Genomic DNA, 23,582 nt, shown 5'->3' with positions numbered 1-23,582 from the left:
AAATATTTTACTTGTGACTTTTATGTCGCTTTCATAATGCAGCAGTTGAGTCGTTTACGTTTAATAAGGTAAAACAGCTCAGCACATCAAATACATTTCTAAGAACAGTATTATGATATTATGTAAATATGTTAACCAGTAACGGACTTTTATTTTGGCACATAAGGTTGTCACACAAATTATCCGTCATCCTTTTTCTACAATGGCGTGGTAATGACGAAGTGAAGTCAAAGCCCAAACTGTCTGCCCTCGAATTCTCTTCCTTCTCTCCTCCTCGTCCATTGTTTGAGATTTTGGATTGACGGGGACCACATGTTTCCCGTGATTTATCTGAACTGGTTAGAAATGGTAACATTCTGAAGGTAATCCATATATTCTTTTCACATTATTGAGAGAATAAATTATGACGATGTCTCGAAAAAAAGTGCCATGGTCCAGTGTAAGAAGAGAAAGGATATGGCATTCAGAATGATGTTTATCATGATGGGAGAATGTGTTGCTAGCTAGCTTAGCCTATTTCTGTAAACTGTTAGCCACTTAATGTTATCTTTTTTCTTTAATAAATAAACGATTTCGCTAGCACAGTCTCTTACAGTTTAGCTACCACAGCGTATTTTGTCCTTCATTGATATGTTCCATTGCCCGCGCAAATCGGATGTTAATTTATGTTGTAGCCTACTATATTCCTTAGATTACGTGAACAACTCGGTTCTGACACAACATCTCTGTCACAACATCCACAAATATAAACTTTTAGAAGCGCAACATTCTGTCGCTAATGTGAAACAGCACAAATGCACATTTTGAATGTACTAATCTGTAATTTAGGTAATGGTATATGTTAATGACCAGTTGGATATTGCGTATTATGTTATTTACGTTATAGTTGCCTTATCAGTAGCTTGCTTTGCTTTGGTTACTGTAGGCTTTTTATTCCGTGGAGACGTCCGCTGTGGTTACAATGTGGTAACAGTCTGTCCGTCCGTGCCTCTCGATAACAGCATTAACGTACAGTCTAGGCACATGATGAAGTAAATTGGTAGTGTGTCTCTTCTGCATCGGCTGTTCTAGCAGAACACTCTCATGCACAATAATCCTGTTCAAGCACAAAAGATGAGCAAACGTGTTCCATGTTCCTCCGTTCTTTATTGTCACCCATAAAACGACCGCACTGGATATTAATAATAATATCCACAAAGTACGATTTTGATAGTTGTTATTGAACATGAATAAGCCAAGACTCCAGCTGTTGGTATGTGACCCGATGGGATGAAACTACACAGGCAGATGTCACATGCTTTGCTTGCCCCTTCCTGACCCTGAACTGTCATGTGCAGAAGTCCGTTAGTCAGACTTATACTGGGCCTAATTGGAGACGTTCCTCTGGAGTCACCGGCCCAAAGAGAAGGAGAGATGAGAGGAAACAGCAGACAGAGAGAGGCCTGGCCCATCAACTGGCATTTGACCTTGAGAGACAGGGGCTGTCTGAAGGAGTCCAAGAGTGGGTTATTTGAGTTGGTTTTAAATTAAGGCAGACAATTCAACTTGTGCTGCAGTATAAAAGCACAATGCTGAAAAAAAAAACAAGTTTCGTTCTTTCATTTCATGACATGCAAGATGTGTCTTAAAGCATTTTTGATTTACTTGCACTTCATTTTTTGTATTTGTACCCAAGAGTTTTGCAAAGTTCTGTATGTGCAACCTCCCCTGTTTAAAGTGAAGTGCAGTGCTGTTTAGTAATGTGGTTTTGTGAAGCAAATGTCACTTGTGTTATGTAAGCGGAGTGTAAGCAGCCGTCAGCCGTTGTGCCAGAGGGTATAGTCGTGTCTCAGCACATAACCCTGTTGGTACTGGACAGGAGTGCTCGCACTATTGATATTAAAAAGGCTAAGCCTTCTGACAGATTTTGCAGCTTTGAGTATACAGAGGCTCAATTTGAGAACCTTTTGGCCTTCAGCCTGTCTTCCCCCTGTGAGAGCCCACCCCTTTAAGAACTCACATCCTGTGTTATGTCATCCCTGTAAGCCTCTCAACGGTCTCCAGAGTGTCAGACAGGATGTAGGAGGGGCTCCCCCCCCCCCTTTGGCCTGTCTTTGTCTTACAGTTATGTTGTTATGCTTCTTTGCCCCTTCCTATGTAGAAGCCTATGGGAGCCTGGGTCCCTATAGAGGCCATGTGTGTGCCGTGTGTCCACCTCAGGGCAGAAGCACACGCATGGACACTCAGGGGTTAACGTGTCCTCAACCAACTCCTCCCGGGGAATGTTTTAGTCATCAGCGCTGAAATGTCACAGAGAATGAGTGGGTGGAAGATGGAGGGGAATGGCAGGGAGAGAGGAACAGGGGGACAGAAGGATGGTAGGGTGAGGGAGGGAGGGAGAGAGAGGGGGGGATGGAGGGGTACAAACATGGCAGTGTGAATGAAGGAGGGAGGGAGGGAGGGAGAGTGCGAGAGAGAGAGGGATGGAGGGGGTAGATGGATGGCATGGTGAATGAGGGGGAGAGGGAGAGAGAGATGGAGGGGGTAGATGGATGGCATGGTGAATGAGGGAGAGGGAGAGGGGGGGATGGAGGGGGTATATGGATGGCATGGTGAATGGGGGAGGGGGGGGATGGAGGGGGTAGATGGAGGGCATGGTGAATGCGTTCAGAAGGCTGACTTAAGAGACACCCTCGCAGCCGTGCTCTGAGGCAGAATCAAAGGAGCTCATCGATCACTTCTTGACTCCGCCCCCCTCCCCCCTCCCCCCCTCCCACGTGTCCTCTCAGTCCCGCACTTCCTGACGCAGGGCTCGTGCTGTGTGTGTTGCAGGTGTGGAGAGTGCGTCCAGTTCCGCCGACGACCCCCCACCCTGCCGGCGCCCTGTAGGATGTGATGTCACAGCCGCGCTCCCCTCTTCCTGTCCTGCAGTGTGTGTGTGAGTGGGGAGCGTGTCCCACCCGCACGACAGACGGGACATGTTTGAAATGAAACCCCGGAGTGATAATAAGGAGTCCAGCACCGAGACAGGTTTGTGTGTGTGTGTGTGTGTGTGTGTGTGTGTGTGTGTGTGTGTGTATCTGTATCGGTCCAATGTTCCTCATGACTCAGGGCCAGTATGACTCAGGGCTTCTGCCATCGTTATCCCAGTCTGTCCTACTGAACCACAAAGCTCCTGGAGCAGAAGACATTGGGTTTGCTCCGGCCAAGGGAGCACTCAGCCTCCCCCTCGCACCGCTGATTATGAACGCACCAAGACACACTCGCCCTCAAACTCATCTCCCACTCCCACTCGGTCTGTGCTGAGATGCCCAAGGAGTTCAAGTTCTCACACTTACATAAACCTGCCTTTTTGGCAGGCAATGCTGCTGCACTTACACGAGACTGTACGATGTGCCCTCTGTGGGTTGATAACGGTATGACACCCAGTGTTATTCCTGATTTTCACCTTGACCAGTGAAGCCCTCCTCCCTCCCTTCCTCGTCAGATGAGGGCAGCAGCGGTAAGGCACGTGGATCCGGCTCGCTTGGCTCTGGCTCTGGGTCTGGCTCTCTCTACCTGTATGATAGCCAGGACTGGGTCATCTCTCCCAGCTGCTCCCCAGACGAACCCACCAACGCCATCTCCCCCATGCTGGCGGAGGAGACCTTCCGCTACATGAGTAAGTGTGTGTGTGTGTCATTGAGGGCGTGCGAAGAGTCGACTTCTATAACTGTCCTGTTTGTGCCCGTGTGTCTCACTGTCGACTAGCCTCAACGAGAGAGGAAACATTCTCCTCTGAGCGAATGCTACTGCTAGCTCTCCCTCTCTCTCTCACTGTCTCTCTCTCTCACTGTCTCTCTCTCTCTCTCTCTCACTGTCTCACTGTCTCTCTCTCTCTCCCCCCTCCCTTTCATGCTTTCAGTACTCTCTCCCCTCCTCTCCACTATGTGTGAGAGGAGGTGAAGATCAGGGTAGCAGATGTGTGTGTGGATGCATGCACGTGTGCTCAACTGAGCATGTGCATGTTGGAACAGCTGGGCATGTGTGTGTGTGTGTTTATCTAAGTGTAGCTTTCCAGTCTTGAGTGTTGCTCTACATTGGTTGGGAATATATTGGCTATTCTCAGGTTTTGTGTTGACCCAACAATACAGTTCCTGTGTGTGTGTGTTTGTGTTTGGTGGGTGTGTGTGTGTGTGTGTTGAGTGTGTGTATTGGCTCGTGCACGTACCAGTGCGGTCTCTGGCAATGACAGAGGCATCCACTGATCTGGTCATTAAAGTGCAGCTGAGTGCAGAGAGAGAGAGAGAGAGAGGTCAGCGTCACGGGACAGACAGAAAGACTGAGGGAGGGACAGACAGGGAGAGGGAGAGAGAGAGACAGAGAGGGGGGGAGAGTGAGGAAGAGAGGGGGACAGCAGGAGCTCAGGGAGAAAGCAGAAACGCCATGCCGGTGTTAAACATCCACAATGAGGAGCTTTATGAGAATTCCGCTGTGGAAGGTGAGCAAGCGCCAAGGGATTTAGATGGAGCCGTGTTTGTGTGTGTGTGTGTGTGTGTGTGTGTGTGTGTGTGTGTCACAGCTCTACAAGCTCCACCGGTGTCTGCAAGGTCATTGAAAATAGAAGCGCTGAATGCAGGAGAAGAGTGTGTGAGCGCGACAGTGTCCGACCTCCGTCTCCTCCCATGGCAGTGCCTGCATGCACAGCGACATGAGACCGTGGTGCAGGTCCAGTCAGCGCCATGCGTCTCAGCGTACGGCACGTTTGCACGTCCAAAACCAGGGAAGGCGGATGGTCGTGGATGCGTGCTTAAGGGGCCAGTCCTGCACATGCTGCTGGTGTGTGCATGCTAACCCATTAGCATGCATTCCAGCCCACAGGCAGTTTAGCCTACTGGCTAAACTGCCTGTGGGGTGATGTCATCTTCAGGTGCCAGCTCGTCTCTGCCAGTGTAAGGAGACCTAATGTGTGTGTGTGTGTGTGTAGACATACACACACACAGTGTATGCAGGCATATCATATCGCCATTGTCTTTGGGCTGGTCTAGGCTTATAAGGGTATTGCTGGTGACTGCTGTTATGTTTTACAGAAAGGTTTATGGTAGGACGTTTATCGCAAGGACTGTAATAACCTTCATGTGTGTGTGTTTATTTCCTTGTAAAGGCTTTGCTCTGTACATGGAATGCACCTACGTGTGTTTATGACAGTGAGCGTTACCACACAGTAAGGATCCTAGTGATGACAGAGGGATGTGTGAGTCTCAGATTAGGCCAGGGGGGGTAGGGTGGGGGTGGGCGGCGACGGTATTTGCCCCACTTCAGACTTCTATAATTAGAGCCCAAGGAAGCGCCAGAGAAAGCTGGCATGTCAATATTTTAATTCGGGGGCTCTCCAGCAACGCCCCCCCCCCCCATCCCTGCTGTGGCTGTGCCCCCCAGCAGACAGAGTTAGACATACCCGTACGTTTATTGGAGGCAAAGGTTCACCTGTGATTACCTGCCGGTTGATAAGTCACTGCTGGAGCAGGTGGAGGGCTCAGTCCGGTGGGTGGGCAGTGCTGTATGGAGTCAGGAGGGGGGAAAGGACCTCAGCATGTAGTCTGAGGTGGAGCCGTGGTCGTTAGGGGGGAAGATGGAGTCGGGTGCTCGAGTTGGCACGCAGCCACACACAGAGGGAGATGTAGTCTCCCTTGAAGGTAAGAGGTGTGTGTGTGTGTGTGGTTGTGTTGAGGGAACGGCTCACGTGTCACTTCCTGTCAGGGTGTTTGGGTCTGAGTGTGTGTGTGCGCTGTGGGTATACAGTTGTGGTGTTTATGTGTGTGTGTGTGTGTGTGCGTGTGCAGGTATACTGATGAGGGCCACGCTGTGTCTCTCGGTATCTCTGTGGCCGGTGTTATTTTTAACTCTGGGAGCTGGTTTTGGGAGGATAGGGAGAGAGCGACCAGATCTAGAGGTCAGCAGGGGCTTCAGATTACTGGAATCTAGCTAGCCTAATCCTTCCACCTCACTGCTCCCTGCTGCCCAGCCATGCAACGTGTCACTTCCTGTCCGAGTCAAAAATCCCACTGTAGCCTGTAGCCACACACACACAAGGCTCCCTTGTGTGTGTGTGTGTCTGTGTGTGTACACGTCATGTGTGGGCGCAGCGTTTTAATGTGTGTGTGCTGGGTGTATACGTGTGTGTGTGTCACACAGTAGGTGAGAGTCTCTGCATGGACAGGACTCCGAGTCGACCTTAACCACAGGGGCTCATCTCTACCCAGGTGGCAGTGCGGCGGCGTTGGAGCGCCCAGGCAGGTGCCGAACCCGCCTCTAACCCTGACCCTGGTGTAGCCAGAGCTGTCTGTAGGACGCCCGTTTATCTTCTGCTGCCAGCTTCTTCTCTCTGGGTCTCTCTCTCTGTCTCTCTCTCTCTCTGTCTCTCTCTAGTTCTCTCGCTATCTAGCTCTTGTCTCGAGCAGTTCGTAACTGACTTTCTAACATTTGTCTTCCCTCTCCTCCCTTCCCTCCGCCCCTCGCTTCCTCTCGTCCTCCAGCCTATCTCGCTCTGGAGCCCTCCTCCTTCTCCCACCCTGCCTCTCACGGCCTCTCCAAAGGTAAACCACTGGAAGCCTCCCCTCTCTCTCCTCCCTCCCTCCCTCCCCACTTCCCTTCTCCGTCCCTCACTCCCCTCTCTCTTCGGCGCCCTTTCTCCGCGGCTCCAGAGTGCGAGGGGGGGGCCCTCCTCGAGCATGCCCGCGGAGGGGGCTCTCTTCCCTGCGTTGCATCAGGCCCCCGCGGGGTCTGGAGCTCCTCTCTCTCTCTGGCGTCGTGTGTAGGTCTGCTGGCGCGCTACGCGCTATCCTGTAGCCTCGCTAGCATGTAGACGCAGAACAAGCCGTAGTAGGAGTGACCATAGGGTTGTTAGTGTGTTGTGTTTGCATGTTGAAGTATGCCTTGTCATTGGAGTTTGGATTGTTTCTTTTTTGGTAGGGGGGTGGGTGTTGCATGATGCATGGTGTTTTTGTTTGTGTGTGTGTGTGTGTGTGTGTGTGCGCGCACGTGCATGTATGCATGCACATGTCAGCACGCTCCTCCTCTAATGGACCCCCCCCCCCCCCGTCCTCCAGTCCTCAGCGGGGAGCGGGTGGAGCAGATGACCAGGACCTACAATGACATGGACGTGGTCACGCACCTGCTGGGCGAGGTGAGCAAGTCCGCACCGCCGCAGCCACTCACACGGCTACACTGGGATCGCCTCGTCGCGATGGGTGGGTTAACCGTGTTCCCGTTGTCTCTCATTGGACAGCGCGACCGGGACCTGGAGCTGGCGGCTCGGATTGGTCAGTCCCTGCTCCAGAGGAACCAGCTGCTCCAGGAACGCAACGATTCCCTGGAGGAGCAGCTAGCGCATGCTCTGGACCAGGTACGCACACGCACGCACGCACGCAAACACTATGAAGGTGCTAGACTCGAGCAACAAGGCAAACGCACACACATTGACCCACGTGAGAGCCCGAGAGTCACGTGTCCCACGGCGTGCCGTCCCCCGGCCCAGGCGCACCAGCTGCAGCACGAGCTGGGGCAGAAGGAGGAGCTGCTGCGCATGGTGGCCAGCGGGGAGGAGGAGAGCGAGACCGACTCCAGCTGCTCCACGCCGCTGCGCCGCCCCCAGCCACCGGGGGGCGCCCTGGCGCTCAGCCAGCTGGAGAGCCTGCAGGGGAAACTGTCCGAGCTGGAGGAGGAGAACATGACCCTGCGCTCCGAGGTACACGCACGCACACACACACACCAGGTTGTGTGGTCCCGTGCTTGTGAGTGACGCCCCCCTGGTTTTTCCCGGGTCCCCAGGCGTGTCACCTGAAGAACGAGACGGTCACCTACGAGGAGAAGGAGCAGCAGCTGGTCAGTGACTGTGTCAGGGAGCTCCGTGAGTCTCACACACACACACACACACACACACGCACAGCGCATAAATATGGACGGACATTATTGGACGGTATAGGGGATCTTGGGTTGATGGGAACAGGATGTGTTCCTGAAATCTGCCTGCCTGTGTGTGTGTGTGTTGTAGGCCAGTCCAACAGTCAGATGGTGGGCCTGTCGGACGAGCTGTCCAAGAAGAACGAGGAGGTGCTGAGGCACCAGGAGGAGATCTCGGGCCTGCTCTCCCAGATGGTGGACCTGCAGCACCGCGTCAAAGAGGTGAGCAGGAGGAGGAGGAGGAGGAGGAGGAGGGAGGGTTAGGGATGGAGAGGAAGGGACAGGGGGATGGGAGGAGATGGGAAAGGACCAGGGTTGTGATTAGTGATGTGTGTGTGTGTGTGTGTGTGTTTCCACAGTTGGCTCTGGAGAAAGAGGAGCTGAGGATTCACCTGCAGGCCTCCAAAGATGCCCAGAGACAGCTGACTGCTGAGGTGAGCCCCACTCACACCAGTACTGCACACTCACACCAGTACTGCACACTCACACCAGTACTGCACACTCACACCAGTACTGCACACTTACACCAGTACTGCACACTCACACCAGTACTGCACACTCACACCAGTACTGCACACTTACACCAGTACTGCACACTCACACCAGTACTGCACACTCACACCAGTACTGCACACTCACACCAGTACTGCACACACTCACACCAGTACTGCACACTCACACCAGTACTGCACACTCACACCAGTACTGCACACTCACACCAGTACTGCACACACTCACACCAGTACTGCACACTCACACCAGTACTGCACACACTCACACCAGTACTGCACACTCACACCAGTACTGCACACTCACACCAGTACTGCACACTCACACCAGTACTGCACACACTCACACCAGTACTGCACACTCACACCAGTACTGCACACACTCACACCAGTACTGCACACTCACACCAGTACTGCACACTCACACCAGTACTGCACACTCACACCAGTACTGCACACACTCACACCAGTACTGCACACTCACACCAGTACTGCACACACTCACACCAGTACTGCACACTCACACCAGTACTGCACACTCACACCAGTACTGCACACTCACACCAGTACTGCACACACTCACACCAGTACTGCACACTCACACCAGTACTGCACACTCACACCAGTACTGCACACACTCACACCAGTACTGCACACACTCACACCAGTACTGCACACACTCACACCAGTACTGCACACTCACACCAGTACTGCACACACTCACACCAGTACTGCGCATACTCACACCAGTACTGCACATTTATGCACTTGTTCTGCCCCAGCATGTGAAACCAATGTCCAAACCACAGAGTGGCATAGATTGATAACAAGGGAGCTTTTGAAACAGTGTCATAAACTCTGATTTGATTCCAGGGAGCTGTCATTTCCACCTCCCTTATCTGTTTACCAGGGAAACACAATCTCATACCTCAATTACCCTGCACACTGCTGAACAAAACAACGTTTGAATGGCCAGGACAGCAGTTTGACGCTTGTGTGTGTGTGTGTGTGTGTGCGCAGCTGAACGAGCTGGCTGACAGGAATGCAGAGTGTGTGGGCATGCTGCAGGAGTCCCAGGAGGAGATCAGGGAGCTGCGGAACAAGAACACCCCAGCTGCAGGCCTGCGCAGACACCTGCCCTACGGCCTCTACCCCATGGTGAGCCCACACACACACACACGCACTCCCGCTCCCGCCTGACATCGTTGGGATGGCTAGCTGAAGAGTGTGTGTGTGTGTGTGTGTGTGTTTCAGGACTCTCTGGCTGCGGAGATCGAGGGCACCATGAGGAGAGAGATGAGCGTGGAGGAAGACACTGCTTTTCAGGACCAGAAGTCAGTCCCCCCCTACACACACACCCCTCAGCTTTCACTACACCATATTTCACAGGATTCACCTCTCTCCCTCCTCGGTGACCCCCTCCTCCTCCAGGGTTTCCCAGAAGCGCGTGTTTAAGACCGTGCGCTCCGTCAACGAGTCTGTGGAGCGTCTGGCGGGGGTGGCCACGCCCCCCATCCCGGGCTCTGGACGCAGCTGCCTAGTGATGACCGCCCAGCCCTTCCAGTCCAGCCAATCGCAAGACGCCAACCGGTAAGCGAGCACCCGTACGATCGGGTCGGTTCAGTCGCCGCTGGTGAAAGTGCGACGGTCCTGAGTCTCGTCTCTGTGTGCCCAGAGAGGAGGTGAGGCTCGGCCAACCCGGCGCCCCGGGGGGGAACGACCTCGCGTCCGCCCTGCACCGCCTGTCCCTGCGCAGGCAGAACTTCCTGTGCGAGCGTCAGTTCTTCCAATCGGAGCGGGACAGGAAGCTGCAGGCCATGGGGGCGGCGGAGTCGGACGCGGAGGGCAGCGGCTGCAGCTCTCCGATGGGCAGCTTTGTGTCCTCCTTCACCAACCTGTCGGAGTTCTCCGTGTCCTCCAGCTGTTTCAAGACCTTCCTGCCGGAGAAGCTGCAGATTGTCAAACCTATGGAGGGTGAGGACCCAGCACAGGGGAGACCCACCGTTGAGTGGATGATTCCAATAGTATCTTGGGGCTGACTTGGGTTAATTAGATACAATTACACATGTCACATGTAAGCTGGTTAGATGGGGTTGGATGGTGTGGGTGGGGTTAGGTGCAGTTGGATGGGGTTGGATTGAGCAGTCTGACCTCTGACCCCCCCCCCCCCCCAGGCTCCCTGACTCTGCACCACTGGCAGCAGCTGGCCAAGCCCCACCTGGGCACCATCCTGGACCCCCACCCCGGCGTGGTCACCAAGGGCTTCCGCCCGTTGGCCCAGGACGCCGAGTACCGCCTGACCGACCTGGAGGAGGACGAGGAGGACGAGGAGAAGAAGAAGAAGGGGTCCTGGGAGAAGGAGGAGAGAGAGGAGGAGGAGGAGGAGGAGGAGGGAGGGATCACCTTCAGAGTGCAGAGTTCGTCCACGCCGGAGGAGAAGAGGGAGAGAAAGCGTTCTCTCTCCCCTGTCCCCGCCCCTGCCCCGACCCCGCCCCTGGCTCCTCCTCCCCCGCCGGCCTGCCTCAACCTCCCCACCTCTGACCTCATCGTGACCCCTGCCCCTGCCGACATCATCAGGACCTCCACCGCCCTGTCGCCTCAGTGCATGCCCGCAACAACCCTTGCCTGCGTCCAGTCACAGAGTCTGATGACCACATCGATGACGACCATGTACTCGGGTGAGCTTTGGTCACGGCACGTGCTCGTGTTGTAGGCTCGACCGTTCAACTGTGGTGAGCTTAAGTCCCATTCGTTTTGATGAGTGATTGTGTGTATGTGTGTGTGTCTGCTCCAGGTCAACACCCGGGGAAATGCCAGAGCTCCACATCCTCCACCTACACCTTCACCACCTGTCGCATCCTGCACCCCACTGACATCACCCAGGTCACCTCCAGGTACGGCCCTCTCCCTCAACTCTGATTGGCCGCTTGGTCATGGCCTCCTGCGCGTGTGTGTGTGTGTGTGTCTGAGCCGCAGCGTGTTCACGTGTCTCCTCCTCCCTCCCCCCAGCTCCCACTGTCAGCCCTCGTTGTTGGACCACACCCCCAGCTCCATGAGGACCGGCCCCAGCACCCCGGTGACCCCCTGCAGGCTGAGCCTGGGCGAGTCCTTCCCCCCTCGCCGCCCCGCCGCACCCCCCGGCGGCCTGGCCAAGCTCGTGCTGGAGAAGGGCATCTCCGCCCAGGTCTCCGCCGACAGCCCCCGAGCAACAGCAGGCTCCGCCCCCCCCAAACCCTCTCTCCCCCCCCTGTGCCCGCTCCCCGGCACCCCTCCCAACTCGCCCTCCCGCTCCCCCGTGCCCTTCCGGCCCCGCCCCGTCCCCGCCGACAACTTCCTGGCGTCGCGCCCGGCGGAGCTCTTCCTCCAGGACGTGTACGGGCTGCGGCTGGGGCGCGCCCCTCGCCCCGACCTGCCCAGCCCCTCCGCTGACCCGCCCGCCCTCGGCCACGCCCCCCACAAGCCCGGGGCCAAGCCCGACCCCATCAACCTGGTGGAGAGGCTGCGCAGGCTGGGATTGGTCAAGGTGCTCCGGGGGAGGGCGTCGGAGGGCCCGCCCCGCCAGGACTCGTCCACCTTCGTGGCGGCCGGCGGAGGCAGCCTGCTGGACGGCCTGAGGAGGAACCAGAGCCTCCCGGCCATGATCGGAGGGCGGGGGGGGGCGTCCGTCGGCAGCCCCACCCAATCGGGCCCGCCGCCGCCCCACCCCACCTCCCTCGACATCCCCCCGCCCCCCTGGGGCAACCTGAGGGAGCCTCGCGCGGTCCGCCGGCCCGCCTCCCTCTCCCACGTCCCTCCCACGTCGCCCGGCCCGCTCAAACGCTGACGTGGACGGGGGCAGCTACAGGGAGGCCAGCGCTGACTGAACAGGCATCACCATCCCCCCATCCTTCCCTCTTCTTTCAGACTGACGGGTGGAGGAGGTGAGGGCTGCCAAAGGAGGAGCTTTAAACCACCTTGTTTTTTTGGAAAGCACAACATTGGTGGACTTGAGGTTTGCATCAATGTCAGGGTGTGTGTAATGTACATGTGTGTGTGTGTGTGTGTGTTTGTGTGAAGACTTTTACGAAGCCTTAGCTTGCCTGTTAATGGGTAACTCTACTGTTCCTAGCGCCCCTGTCCCCTGGGAGGGTGGAGCCCTCTCCCGGTCGCTCTAGTCTTCTCTGAGGCTCTGGAAGCTCTGGACGGATTTGAGATGGAGGGAGGAGAAAGGATCAAAGCAAGTTGAAGAAGGTTTGAGAAAGGGAGAGAGGGATGAATTGGAGTGAGAGGAGGAGGAGGAGGGAGGAGGAGGAGGAGGAGGACAGCCACGGCAGGTGTGTTATTCCAGGAAGAGAGACGGAGGGAGAGAGAGAGGAGAGGGAGCATCCAGAGCCTCACTACTTAAAGGGCTTATCCTCTGTGCCGAACAGAAGCTAGTTTTGGAGCCGGTCTACCATCTAAGCCCCTACTCTCATCAGTCTGACCAGACCTGATCTGATTGGCGGATACACTGGCCCTAATTCACCCTCTGATTTGACTGACTTTTAAGGGCCATATTGTGCACACCCGTCCAATCCAATTAGATCTCCCAAAGTGCATTTTGAGGGAGGGGGTCTTAGATGGGGATCTTAGAGCGGCCTGTAGTTGTTAGCTAGCCTCAGTAGTTTGTTTGTTATCTCCAACCTACTGTAGGAACCAGGCTGTTACCCATGCACCTTATTGCCCGGACAGAGTAAGATTTGGTGAACCCTTTGCTTTGCTGTTGTCAAGTGACTTTGCAATACCCCCTTCCATTAGTGTCCCCCATGGCATTTTCGAAACTGCCTGCTTCTTGCCTACAGTTCCCAGCATGCACCTGCATCCTCTGCCAGGAAGTGGGGCCATGCTGAATGCGAAGCGGGGAATGAAACCAGTTGCGACTTAGTTGGGTGTTGTTGTCCTCGTCTGACTCTCCTTTCCTTCAGGTCTTTTTTTAAGGAAGTGGTGTGAGCCTTAAAGGGGAAGCCAGCACTGTTTAAACAGGATGTTTTTGTTAAGCCATGTTTGTATATGAAATTGCAGGCACTTAATAGGATTTGTAAGCTAGTTTGTTGTTTTGGAGGAAGTGCAAGTGGGGAATTCCCACTGACTTTGGACCTATCTGTTAAAGGGAAGTGCCACAGTTTTTTCCATTGCCAGTCACCTTATCTCAGGCCCATGGCATGTTCAGGTGCAGTCATATGCAGTCTCATCCAGGGAGAACGACCTCTGACAGCCTCAGTTCTGATCTTGGGCTCCATCGTTATGGGAGGGTCACTTCAAGGGCACGTGTGCTACTCACATTTACCACTAGAGGGAGGAGACGGGTTAGAGATTTGGCTGGAGCAGCAACAAGAAAGAGGAGGTTGGGTTCAGGCTATGCGAGCGACCTTGACCTTCAACCCCGGTTTGACCTCCCTCTCTGATGCTCTGTGCTGACTGGGCCTTTCCTGTCATCTACTGCACTTTTTATTAATTTACCTAGATATGATTTACTGCTTAAACATGGGTATGATATTACTGACAAATGTTAATATAAGGCTAATTTAGCATCACTTAATGTATCGTATAGTTTATAACCATGAATGCCATTTAGCATTTCATTTGGAGATTTTAATATATTATGCTTTTGTGTTTATTTGGAGACTTACCCCGTCAAAAAGGGATTCCATGACTACGTTTCTTAGCTCTCAGTTCAAACCGAAACTCTCCAGACAATTTTTAGGAAATGAAATGCTGTTTTGGTTTGTTTGTGTGTACAGTATATGTGTTGTAATAATGGCACTGACCTATTTCATGATTATAAGCTTCCTGTTTGATAATGAGTGATATTTTTGGAGATGCAGGGAGGGGATGGGATATGTGGCCACTGTTTATACCACTGAACAGCACGGCCCATTCATACAGTTGTTTGACACCCAGCCCTGGTTGATGACGCCACATGGTGGTGGATAATGGATGTTCTGTGACAGTGGAAAACGTTATGACTTCATGCCTCAGCCTCTTTTGCCTGCCCTTTGTAAAATACTCACATGACTGTCCTTTTGTTGCTTCTTTTTTATTAAAGTAAATAAAAACAATATGGTGGCGTTTGGTTTACATTTATTCTATCCTATAACCCAACGCAAAATCTGGATTTCCAAGAGTTGTTTAAAATGAGAAGTCGGCCTAACTTTTTAGACTCGCAGTGCCAATGTCCTACATACCAAACCTAAATATATGTGTAAAATAGAAGTGCAGTCCTTGGGATCTATCATTGAATGCCTGTAGTTAACACCACAGTTAAAGTCAATGGATGGACTAGCTGTGTGAACATGCCATGGAACCACAGGTTGCCTTCTCCAGTACAGTAGCCTCTAGTACACCTGGTCACATCCTCACATGGGGCAGATTTTGATGCTGTCCGCGTGGGAGCTGAACTGACCCAGAGCAAAGTCCAGGCCCACCCCCACCCCGCTGCCCACCCCAAAGGCCGCGTACAGGGGCTGGGTGAAGTTAGCGCGGAAAGTGTGCAGGTGCTCCATGCTCTCGGCCACGCCGTAGAAGGAGAGCGTTCCCGCCGCGGTGTCCAGGAACAGGCCCACGCGGGGCGAGTAGGCCACGGGGATGTCCTTCTTCTCGTTGTCGTGCATGGCCGAGCAGCAGGTGTCCGACAGCTCCAGGCTCCAAGACTGGGCGTTGTAACCCAGCCCCGCCTTCGAGTCGGACCCCTTCCTCCTCAGGGCCCCGTAGGCCACGCCTATGGAGGAGCCTCTCCCCCTCCACTCCACCTCCCAGTAGCAGCGCTGGGCGGAGAGGGGGTTGAGGCACAGCACTTGGGTCCAGCCGTCGAAGCGCTGGGGGATGTCGGGGTAGGGCTGCGTCGCCCCCTGGAGGGTGGCCTTGGTTTTGCCCTCCGACAGGCTGAGGCGCCGGTGGGCCGTGTTGGAGTCCAGGACCAGGTTACAGACGTCTGAGGGGGGAGCAGGGGGAGGCGGTCAGGTGGAGAGAACTGGGGGGGGGGGGGGGGGGGGGGGGGGATCTCCAGATTTATCGTGATAATTGTATGTGAGGTGCTCTGGTTTTTATTTGACTCACGTTGCAGGAACTCTTCTCTGGTCCTGGGTTCTGGGGCCTGGATACAGTCTAGGCTGATCTCCCTCACTGCACAAGAGGAATGATCACAAACCAGGTTAATGGATTCTAAATAGACACTCTCCTCAGGCAAAGACAGGACTAAGAGGATGTGGAGACCAGAATAACCTACATCCAGGGAAGGATGGGGTGTTGTCCAGGAAAGGGCTGTCGACTGGAGAATCCAAGAAAAGGCTGGGATTAACTGTTAATCAAAGGAACATTTTTAAGAGGCCGTTAACACACAAAATGCTAATGACACAGAGCACTTGATGAAGACATGCAGTATGTTTACAGTAATGAACTGAATAATCAGTTGACAAAATACTGCCTTGTATCACTCACCTTCGTTTGGTGTTTCAACCACAGTGCCCATTCCCCCTGTACAGAAGTCAGATAACTATCATCAAATAATGTTCCAAAATGATCCGCAATGTGCTTAAAAGGCAAGGTCAAGTTAGACTTTTGGACTCTAAAGTACTGTAATGAGTAAGTGTAAAAGGGAAATGTTACTTTGGATAAAAGCGTCTGCAAAATGAATGAGATGTAATGTAAAATGTAGCATTTAGACTTGAGGCACATTTCGAGGGTCAGGACTGACAGGAGTTGGCTGCAGGAGTTCTGGCTGCAGGCTGCGCTGGTGTGGCCGTGCGGCGATTGGAGCGGAACAGACTCGATATGGAGGCCATCCGACTGAAACCTGCGGAGATGTGACACCAACATGAGTGACTTGGAGAAATTAAAAGCGAGGTTGGTTGTCAAATTGTCATCTGAAATATGTCAAAAATTTTATGAATATCAATACAATTCAAGAAACAATTCCTGTGATTTTTTATCCATTCTTACCTGATGAGGCTTGAGGTGCTGGGGCTGGGGTCGGAGCTGGGGTCGGGGCTGGGGTCGGGGCTGGGGCAGGATCAGGTGTGTGGAAGACCTGGGTAGGCTCAGGTCGGTTCCACAGAGAATGTGACTCTCTGCGGCTGGGGATAGGGCTGGGGCTAGGCCTAGGGCTGGGGGCTGCCAGTAATGAGGAAACAGGAAAGAGAAAATGAGTTTGCTACACAGTATGATGAAGTAATAATAAATATGTTGTGTGTGTGTGTGTTGCTACCTGGCTCTTTCTCTTCTCTCCTCTGCTTGTCTCTGGTTCTTGGTGGACTTTTGTTTCCTCTGTCAACTTCAGAACAGGAGACAGAGAGTAGATACACATGAACAACAATGTACAATGCACAACAATTCACAGTAATCATTATCTATAATCATAGTCATTCTACAGACTACATATTTGGCAGCTTGTGGGTGTGCAATGTATTTGTACTATCATTTTGAAGTGGGCCCCAACATGGACTCTCACCTCTCGGCCCGTCACGGGATCGGACATCTTGGGCTCTCCGACCCACACCTGGAGCAGAAGAGAGCAGTCAGATGAGAAACACAGAACAGTCCGGAATGTGTCTCTTTCATAACACTGGAAATGTAAAAATTAGCTGCATAGTCCTATCTGGTCAGTGATGAAGATCATTCCTATATCCCGTGTCCGTGTGTATAGTACCTTGCCCCCGCTTCTCTGGCCCCCGAACCCCAACAGAAACACTTGGTGTCGGAGCTGCAACACACAATGATATGCTCATATAGTGTTTACAGTACATGACACGTGATTAAGAACAAAGGGAGGGACAGAAGAGGGGCTGACTGGCAGTACATACCTTGAGGACGGGTGTTGTTTGTGTTCCGGGTGCCCAGGCCAGACAGCACTGGGGGTAAACATCCATGTGAATATACATTGTACTGTTGTACTAACGAAGGTCAATTCCTATGGTTAACCGTCATGCTGTATTCATGTAGATGCGGTTGAGTGAGTGAGACACTTACATTTTAAGAAACCTCCCATTTTCTGGTCCCCATTCTTGGCTATGATGAAACCGATTGACAGTGAGTACAGGTTTGTCACGTTTACGTTAACAACCTTGTATTAGCTTTCATTGAGAAACCACAGATTGTGGATGTGAATCTGAATTGTGAATTTGTACTCACCACTGTCTCCCAAAGTGAACAGTGTTGTGTCATTCACTGTGGAAAGAAATTATATTAACACAATGGTATACATTCGGAAAACTATTGTCTGTGTGTGTGTGTTTGTGTGGGTGTGTTCTCCTGACAGACCTGTCTTGGTAATCTTGTCCAGCTCCTGGTTACACAAGTCTTCCACCTTTTCTCTCAGGTCCAGGATGAAGTCACGCACGGGCTCGTAGGAAGCCTCGGGATTGGCCAGCACACTAGGGAGGTGTCCCGCCTCCAACGGACTGCTGAGGGACTCAAACGTCTACAGAGAAGGATCAGCACACTGAACTCTTAATGACGTTCTTTTACATTTACATTACATTTAGTCATTTAGCAGACGCTCTCATCCAGAGCAACTTACAGTAAGTACAGGGACATTCCCCTGAAGCAAGTAGGGTGAAGTGCCTTGCCCAAGGACACAACGTCATTTGGCACGGCCGGGAATCGAACTGGCAACCTTCAGATCACTAGCCCGATTCCCTAACTGCTCAGCCACCTGACTCCCTGACACCTGACTTTTGTGACGTCTGGTTGAGTTTGAATACAGCAGAGTCTGAGTACAGTAGATTGACGTACAGGGAGTAAAAGATCATATATTTCCGAGTCTGTAACTGACAGTACTGGACATGAATACTTCAATTTCGGCAGCGTTCGACACGCAAAACCAACTCGGTGAAAGAAACCCACCTCCAGGAAGTAGATGTTGTCTTCGCACCTGACCAGGTCCTTCATCTCCACGTCCCTTCTCCTCCGCTCGGTGATCTCATCCTCCAGCTTGTCCACCACCTCCTGGGCCTCCACGACCTTCTCCCGCCCGGTGGAGTCCATCACCTCCTCCACCAGCTCCTGCAGCTTCTCCAGGGAGAGCTGGAGGTCCGACAGGGTGAGCTCCGCATCCTCGTGGACCCTCGCTGCCGAGCGCTGAACACACACACACACACAAGCTCATGGATGAAATGGACGATGGATCGACGTGACCGGTCTGGGGGAAGGGCTTGTTCTTTGGCCTGACCTTCATGGCCTCCACGGTCTTCTTCATCTCCTTCAGCTCCGCCTCTCTCTCCTTCAGCCTCTGGTGGTTCTCAGTCTGCACCCCCGACAGCTCTTTCTGAATAGGGGAAACCTCGGCCACGTTACACACCAGTGCTGACATTACAACACACACACACACACACACACACACACACACACACACACACGGCTGAACAACAAAAGAAGAAAAGGTATAAATAGAGCGGTTGCTAAAAGAGACGGCCAGAAAGGGTGGAGCTGTCAGGATGGACTGGAATGCTGCTTGGTTTGCTGTCATTGTGCATGCTTACATGATTTCCCACATGGGACACAACAGAAAATACTGCATTACCACCTCTGATAGGTCACCACCGCCAGCACACACACACACACACACACGCACACACACCCACACACAGGAACAAGAAGTTTCCTGGGAATAAGAAGTCGTCACAATAGGAAAACACTCCATTATCACCTCAGATGAGACACTGCCTCACACACACACACCCACGCACGCACGCACACACCCACGCACACACACACCCACCCACGCACACACACACCCGCTCACACACACACACTCATGCTGGAACACCTCAACGTGAACTATGAGTCGTCACATCAGCGACTGAAGGAATTGCAGTTTCTGGGTGTGAGTGGATCACCTGCATCAGGCCAGTTCAACTGGAAAACAGTTTGTGTCCACATCTAAACTTGTATCACCTGTATGCTGGCTGGATTCAGTGACGACCATGGGAGAGTTTGTTATGGCTCATGTGGGGTGCAGCAGGTGTGTCTGCCTGCGTCAGAGGTGGAGTCTAAGGCCCGGGGGCTCACCTGTCTCTCCATGCGCACGGCCTTGGTGGAGGCGCTGTCGTGCCCCTTGTGCTCGTTACTGGTGCACAGCCAGCACACGTACATCTGACACTGGCGGCAGTAGAACTCCTGGAGGTACTTGTGCTGGGTGCAGATCTTCTGGGCCAGCTGACCCATGGGAGGGATGAGCTCATGGTTCTTCAGCGCCTCCTTGGTCCGGTGCGGCTTCAGGTGGGCCTCGCAGTAAGAGCTCATGCACGCCAGGCAGCTCTTCACGGCGGCGCGCTGCTCGCCGGGGCACATGTCGCACGGCACCGCCGAGGGCGACAGCCTGGCGGAGCGGGCCCGCCCCGCGCGGGCGCCGGACGAGGCGGAGGACAAGGGGCGGAGGGTGCTCCTCACCGACTCCCGCAGGGCGGAGCTGAGGGAGCCCTTGCGGAGCTGCTCCACGGCCTCGGCCAGCATGGTGTTCCTGGAGAGCGAGGGCTTGGGGCTGAAGGACTGCCGGCACTGGGGGCAGCTGTACGCTCCCTTGGGGTCGTCCTTGCTCCAGTAGTCCTTGATGCAGGCCATGCAGTAGCTGTGGCCGCAGGGGATGGTGACGGGGTCCCTGGGCAGGTCCAGACACACGGGGCAGTTGAACTGCTCGTCTGTCCACAGCTTGCTCATCCTGACACGGCGGGGAGGAGGAGGAGAGGAAGAGAAATGTAGGTCGAGGAAGGATGAGAAATCTCCAAGGAGATTCTCACAGAGAAGTGAAAAGTTAGGGAGAAACCGAGAGAGACAGAGTAAGTCTAAGTTCTGCAGCTGTCCCGAAAGGTTCAGCGAGGTGTAGGCATCTCCAAAGACTGAGCCTAGCTCTCTTCGGTGAAGATCAAGACAGGTATTGGAGGGGCGGGGTCACAGCCCACAGAGCAGGTTTGGGGGGAAAAACAGGTGAGAATGAGAGTTTCCACCTGACTGTGACTTTGACTAGGAAGACACTACCGCATACCTGAGCTCTCTCTCACACACACACACACACACACACACATGCACAGGAGCCCAGAAGTGGCAACTCTAACAGTCACCTCAGACGGTTGGAGTCACGTGCCATGTGTGATGGCTGGTAACGTCGCGTCATTCTTTTGAGATTCACACCTGAGCTGTTGAACCATAGACCCGGTGTTCTCTCAGTCACAGACCACACACAGAACTTAGATAGAAAGTGAATCAACATGACGTCTAGATAGAATTTGGGGCTTGTTGTTTGCATTCTGAAAGCATGCCAAATACTTGACGAAACTAGGAAGCATGCGACAGGGAATATTCCAATGCAATTGTAAAAAGGGTCTATTATATTGTGTTAGTCCAGAGCTAGCGATGCTACTTAACTTCTGGGTGGCAAAGTGCTTTGTTATCATGATTAGCATAGAGCTGACGAGCCAGATGTGGTTTCTATGTCAGTTAGCCAAGATCTGATTACCTCATCACAGGATTGACCTTGAAGGGGCTGGCTAGCACTGGTGATTTAGAGGTTTAGATGCGATAAGGGATTCAGTATTTGGCGTAGGGAGATATGCTCACAAACACTCACAGACACACACACACACGATTTCAAAAATAAAACCATACATGTGCCAGCAGTGGGGTTGGTAGTTTCATGACTGACTGCATTATTTGATTTCCCCTGAAGAGGTCCCACTCCACCTCAGGAAACTGAACCTTCTCATGCAAGTCCAGTTTAGTTTGTGTCCAACTTTGATTAATCTCCTCGGCAACAAGATTATTCAGATCATGAAAGACTCATTTTGAATCCAATTAGACCATTCAGTCTCAATTCTCTGCTGGAGGGGTGAGCTTTTTCTCGATGAGATTCCAGTCAAAAGTCACAGAGAAATCGTATTTTGTTAAGATATTGACAAAAACAATATACACAAATGATGAAGTTATTTAACGAGAGAAAAACATCTGTATTTGAGCGTCTTCGAACCCTCCGCAGGTGCATTGCGTGTGTCATGTTCTGCGGTTCCCTCGCGAAGGAGAACAGGTGAGTGTTGTTCTCGGCCCTGGGTGGAGGGCGGCGGGCAGGACGGGGACAGACACGCGGTTTGGGTTCCATCTTGGGGGGGGGGGCCTTTGTCAGCTTCCCTGACTGTGTGTGTCACGGTGGCGATGGAGATGATGGCGCCCTCCCTGAGGGGCTAAGGGGGGCCCACAATGTCTGCTGTGTCTGGCCTCCTCACTGGGCTCTTTGTGAGGCCTGGGCTCCCTGTTGGCATGGCTTCAGACACCCCCACTGGAGGGACAGACAGACAGACAGAAAAAGTAATCCCTTGCTCTCCTCTTTCTGACAGAACACCGGTCTGTGTGTCTGTGTGTGTGTGAGAGACAGTTTCTGACAGACACAGTTGCATACGAGCTAGTCTAGGAGCTGAGGACATTTCAGCAAGTCTTATCTAGTGAACGGACCCTGCAGCACTTTGGCACTCTGCCCCCACTAGAGCAAAGCCAGTACCCCCACCTCCCTCCTCCATCCCTCCATCCCTCCATCCCTCTCCACCATTCGGCTGTTTCTTCTGCACCTGAATCTCATGAAACGATTCCTTGTCACTCTGGACTGAGTATCCAGAAAGCACACCTCACTGTGTGACCAATGGCTTGTGGTGCTCCGGGCAGAGCCCTACAACAAGCTTTGATAAAAATTTATCTACGTTTGGGAAATAAGAACAAAACGCTTCATTTAATTGAAGATTTATCTCAAATGTGTTCTCTGTGCGGCACCTGCCATGTGTTCACACCGTGATGTGGTTGGACCGGGTGCTATATCTGCATCTGACAGGGGAGCTGTCCATCTTCACGATCCACATCTGCGATGAACTCCTCCCGGATCGGTGTGGAAACACATGGGACAGTTGTACTGTGTAGTGTCACACATGTCAGCTAAGAGCTCCCCCCCACAGCCAGCCACTCAGGTGGCTTGCAGCTTCAAATGGCTGCCTCCAGTAATCACAGCCAAACTATTTTCATCCGGACAAATGGGCCTCGTTAGTTCCGTATATTTACTAGCCTCGTTTCTGCTGCTTATCCCTGGGTTTCTTTAAATAGAAGTTTGTGAAGGTCGGGGCTGAAATCGCCATGACCACTTTTCAGAGTTAAGGCTCCTTGAGGAACACTGACACAAGCGTAAAACACCAATCTACTTGCTGGAGATTAACGAGGTCGGTGAAACTCCCAGCCCTCCGCAGTGCTTCCTCCACAAAGCACAGGAATGACTATGAATCTCACTTCCCAGTCATTGGAGTCTAAACAAAGAGGTGCACACGTGACACGAGGTAACACACTCGCCTCTTACAGGGAGATACACAAACTTGACAGTTGTTGGCTGAGAGTAAAAGAAGCGGCCTTCTGGACCCCCCCCCCTCTCTCCACACACCCCTAATCCATAACAGCTGGTAGAAAATTGATGACTTCCGCCTGTTTAATGCGAAAATTTACAAACAGTAGAGCTCATTAAAACACAATCATAATTCATCCATTAATCTTTAACACAAACACCATCAATCATAACAGTTGTTCCCATGAGGAAAGGATTGTGTGACGAGGCTTCCAGGAAGCACATAGGGGTTTTTGTGGATGCGTGTGTATGTGTGTGTATGTGTGTGTGCCTGACCCACTGAACTTTTTGTCCTCTACATCGAAGGCCGGTTTCTATTTAGGAGATTCACTAAAAGCAGGAGACATTTATTATGAATGTTTGGCCCAAGGGTCTGAAAAGGTGATAAGAATGACAGACAGAAAAGGTTAAAAGCCTGTCTTAAAAGTTTAATGTTTTGGTCCCATCCATTTCAAATATTCACATGTCAGGTATCTGGGCACATCTTCACAGGAAACAGCGTGACCACAGTCTCCTTGAGGTTCCTGGAATTATAAACGTCTTATCTGAAAGTTAACTGCTTTAGTAATCATTCCTCTCTTTTTTTATTTCAAGATTACTTTACATCCAGTTCATATCGGAGCAATGTTACGTAACACGTTAAAATGTAGTGATGGGATTTGGTATTCCCATATAGATAAATGGAGATGAGCTCCCTCACGTGTTTCCTTATTCAAAACACACACACACGCACACACACACGCACACACACACGCTCTGGCTAGCTGATGGGATGC

General features: G+C 52.6%; 2 protein-coding genes across 4 annotated transcripts; one reads left to right on the top strand and one right to left on the bottom strand.

Annotated features, from left to right (window-relative positions):
• The first annotated feature begins 292 nt into the window (after nucleotides 1-292).
• On the top strand, nucleotides 293-14,506 carry trak2 (trafficking protein, kinesin binding 2). 3 transcript variants are annotated; one of them, XM_067260068.1, is made up of 17 exons: nucleotides 293-362; nucleotides 2,812-3,009; nucleotides 3,467-3,640; nucleotides 6,495-6,554; nucleotides 7,068-7,144; nucleotides 7,247-7,363; nucleotides 7,496-7,705; nucleotides 7,789-7,867; nucleotides 8,012-8,142; nucleotides 8,280-8,354; nucleotides 9,450-9,587; nucleotides 9,684-9,763; nucleotides 9,861-10,019; nucleotides 10,105-10,403; nucleotides 10,604-11,107; nucleotides 11,224-11,323; nucleotides 11,439-14,506. In XM_067260068.1, the coding sequence occupies exons 2-17, from the start codon at nucleotides 2,958-2,960 to the stop codon at nucleotides 12,250-12,252; spliced, it is 3,069 nt and encodes a 1,022-aa protein (XP_067116169.1). In that variant the 5' UTR covers nucleotides 293-362; nucleotides 2,812-2,957; the 3' UTR covers nucleotides 12,253-14,506. The 3 variants fall into 3 exon arrangements, with proteins under 3 accessions (XP_067116169.1, XP_067116170.1, XP_067116171.1); XM_067260069.1 differs by lacking the exon at nucleotides 6,495-6,554; XM_067260070.1 differs by lacking the exons at nucleotides 293-362; nucleotides 2,812-3,009; nucleotides 3,467-3,640 and adding an exon at nucleotides 4,410-4,459.
• On the bottom strand, nucleotides 14,466-20,265 carry trim25l (tripartite motif containing 25, like). The gene is made up of 16 exons (XM_067260071.1): nucleotides 19,452-20,265; nucleotides 18,613-18,708; nucleotides 18,288-18,521; nucleotides 17,703-17,862; nucleotides 17,574-17,609; nucleotides 17,412-17,450; nucleotides 17,246-17,293; nucleotides 17,092-17,145; nucleotides 16,894-16,941; nucleotides 16,651-16,716; nucleotides 16,386-16,556; nucleotides 16,141-16,239; nucleotides 15,885-15,920; nucleotides 15,673-15,744; nucleotides 15,504-15,569; nucleotides 14,466-15,378 (listed from the first exon to the last, which is right to left on the bottom strand). Exons 1-16 carry the CDS (start codon nucleotides 20,097-20,099, stop codon nucleotides 14,804-14,806), a joined length of 2,448 nt encoding a protein of 815 aa, XP_067116172.1. The 5' UTR covers nucleotides 20,100-20,265; the 3' UTR covers nucleotides 14,466-14,803.
• Nucleotides 20,266-23,582: the final 3,317 nt, after the last annotated feature.

The sequence above is a fragment of the Osmerus mordax genome, chromosome 22 (genome assembly GCF_038355195.1).
Source record: "Osmerus mordax isolate fOsmMor3 chromosome 22, fOsmMor3.pri, whole genome shotgun sequence".
Lineage (NCBI taxonomy): Eukaryota > Metazoa > Chordata > Actinopteri > Osmeriformes > Osmeridae > Osmerus > Osmerus mordax.
Note: the sequence above shows the minus strand (reverse complement) of the source record. Positions and strands in the feature narration are given on the sequence as shown.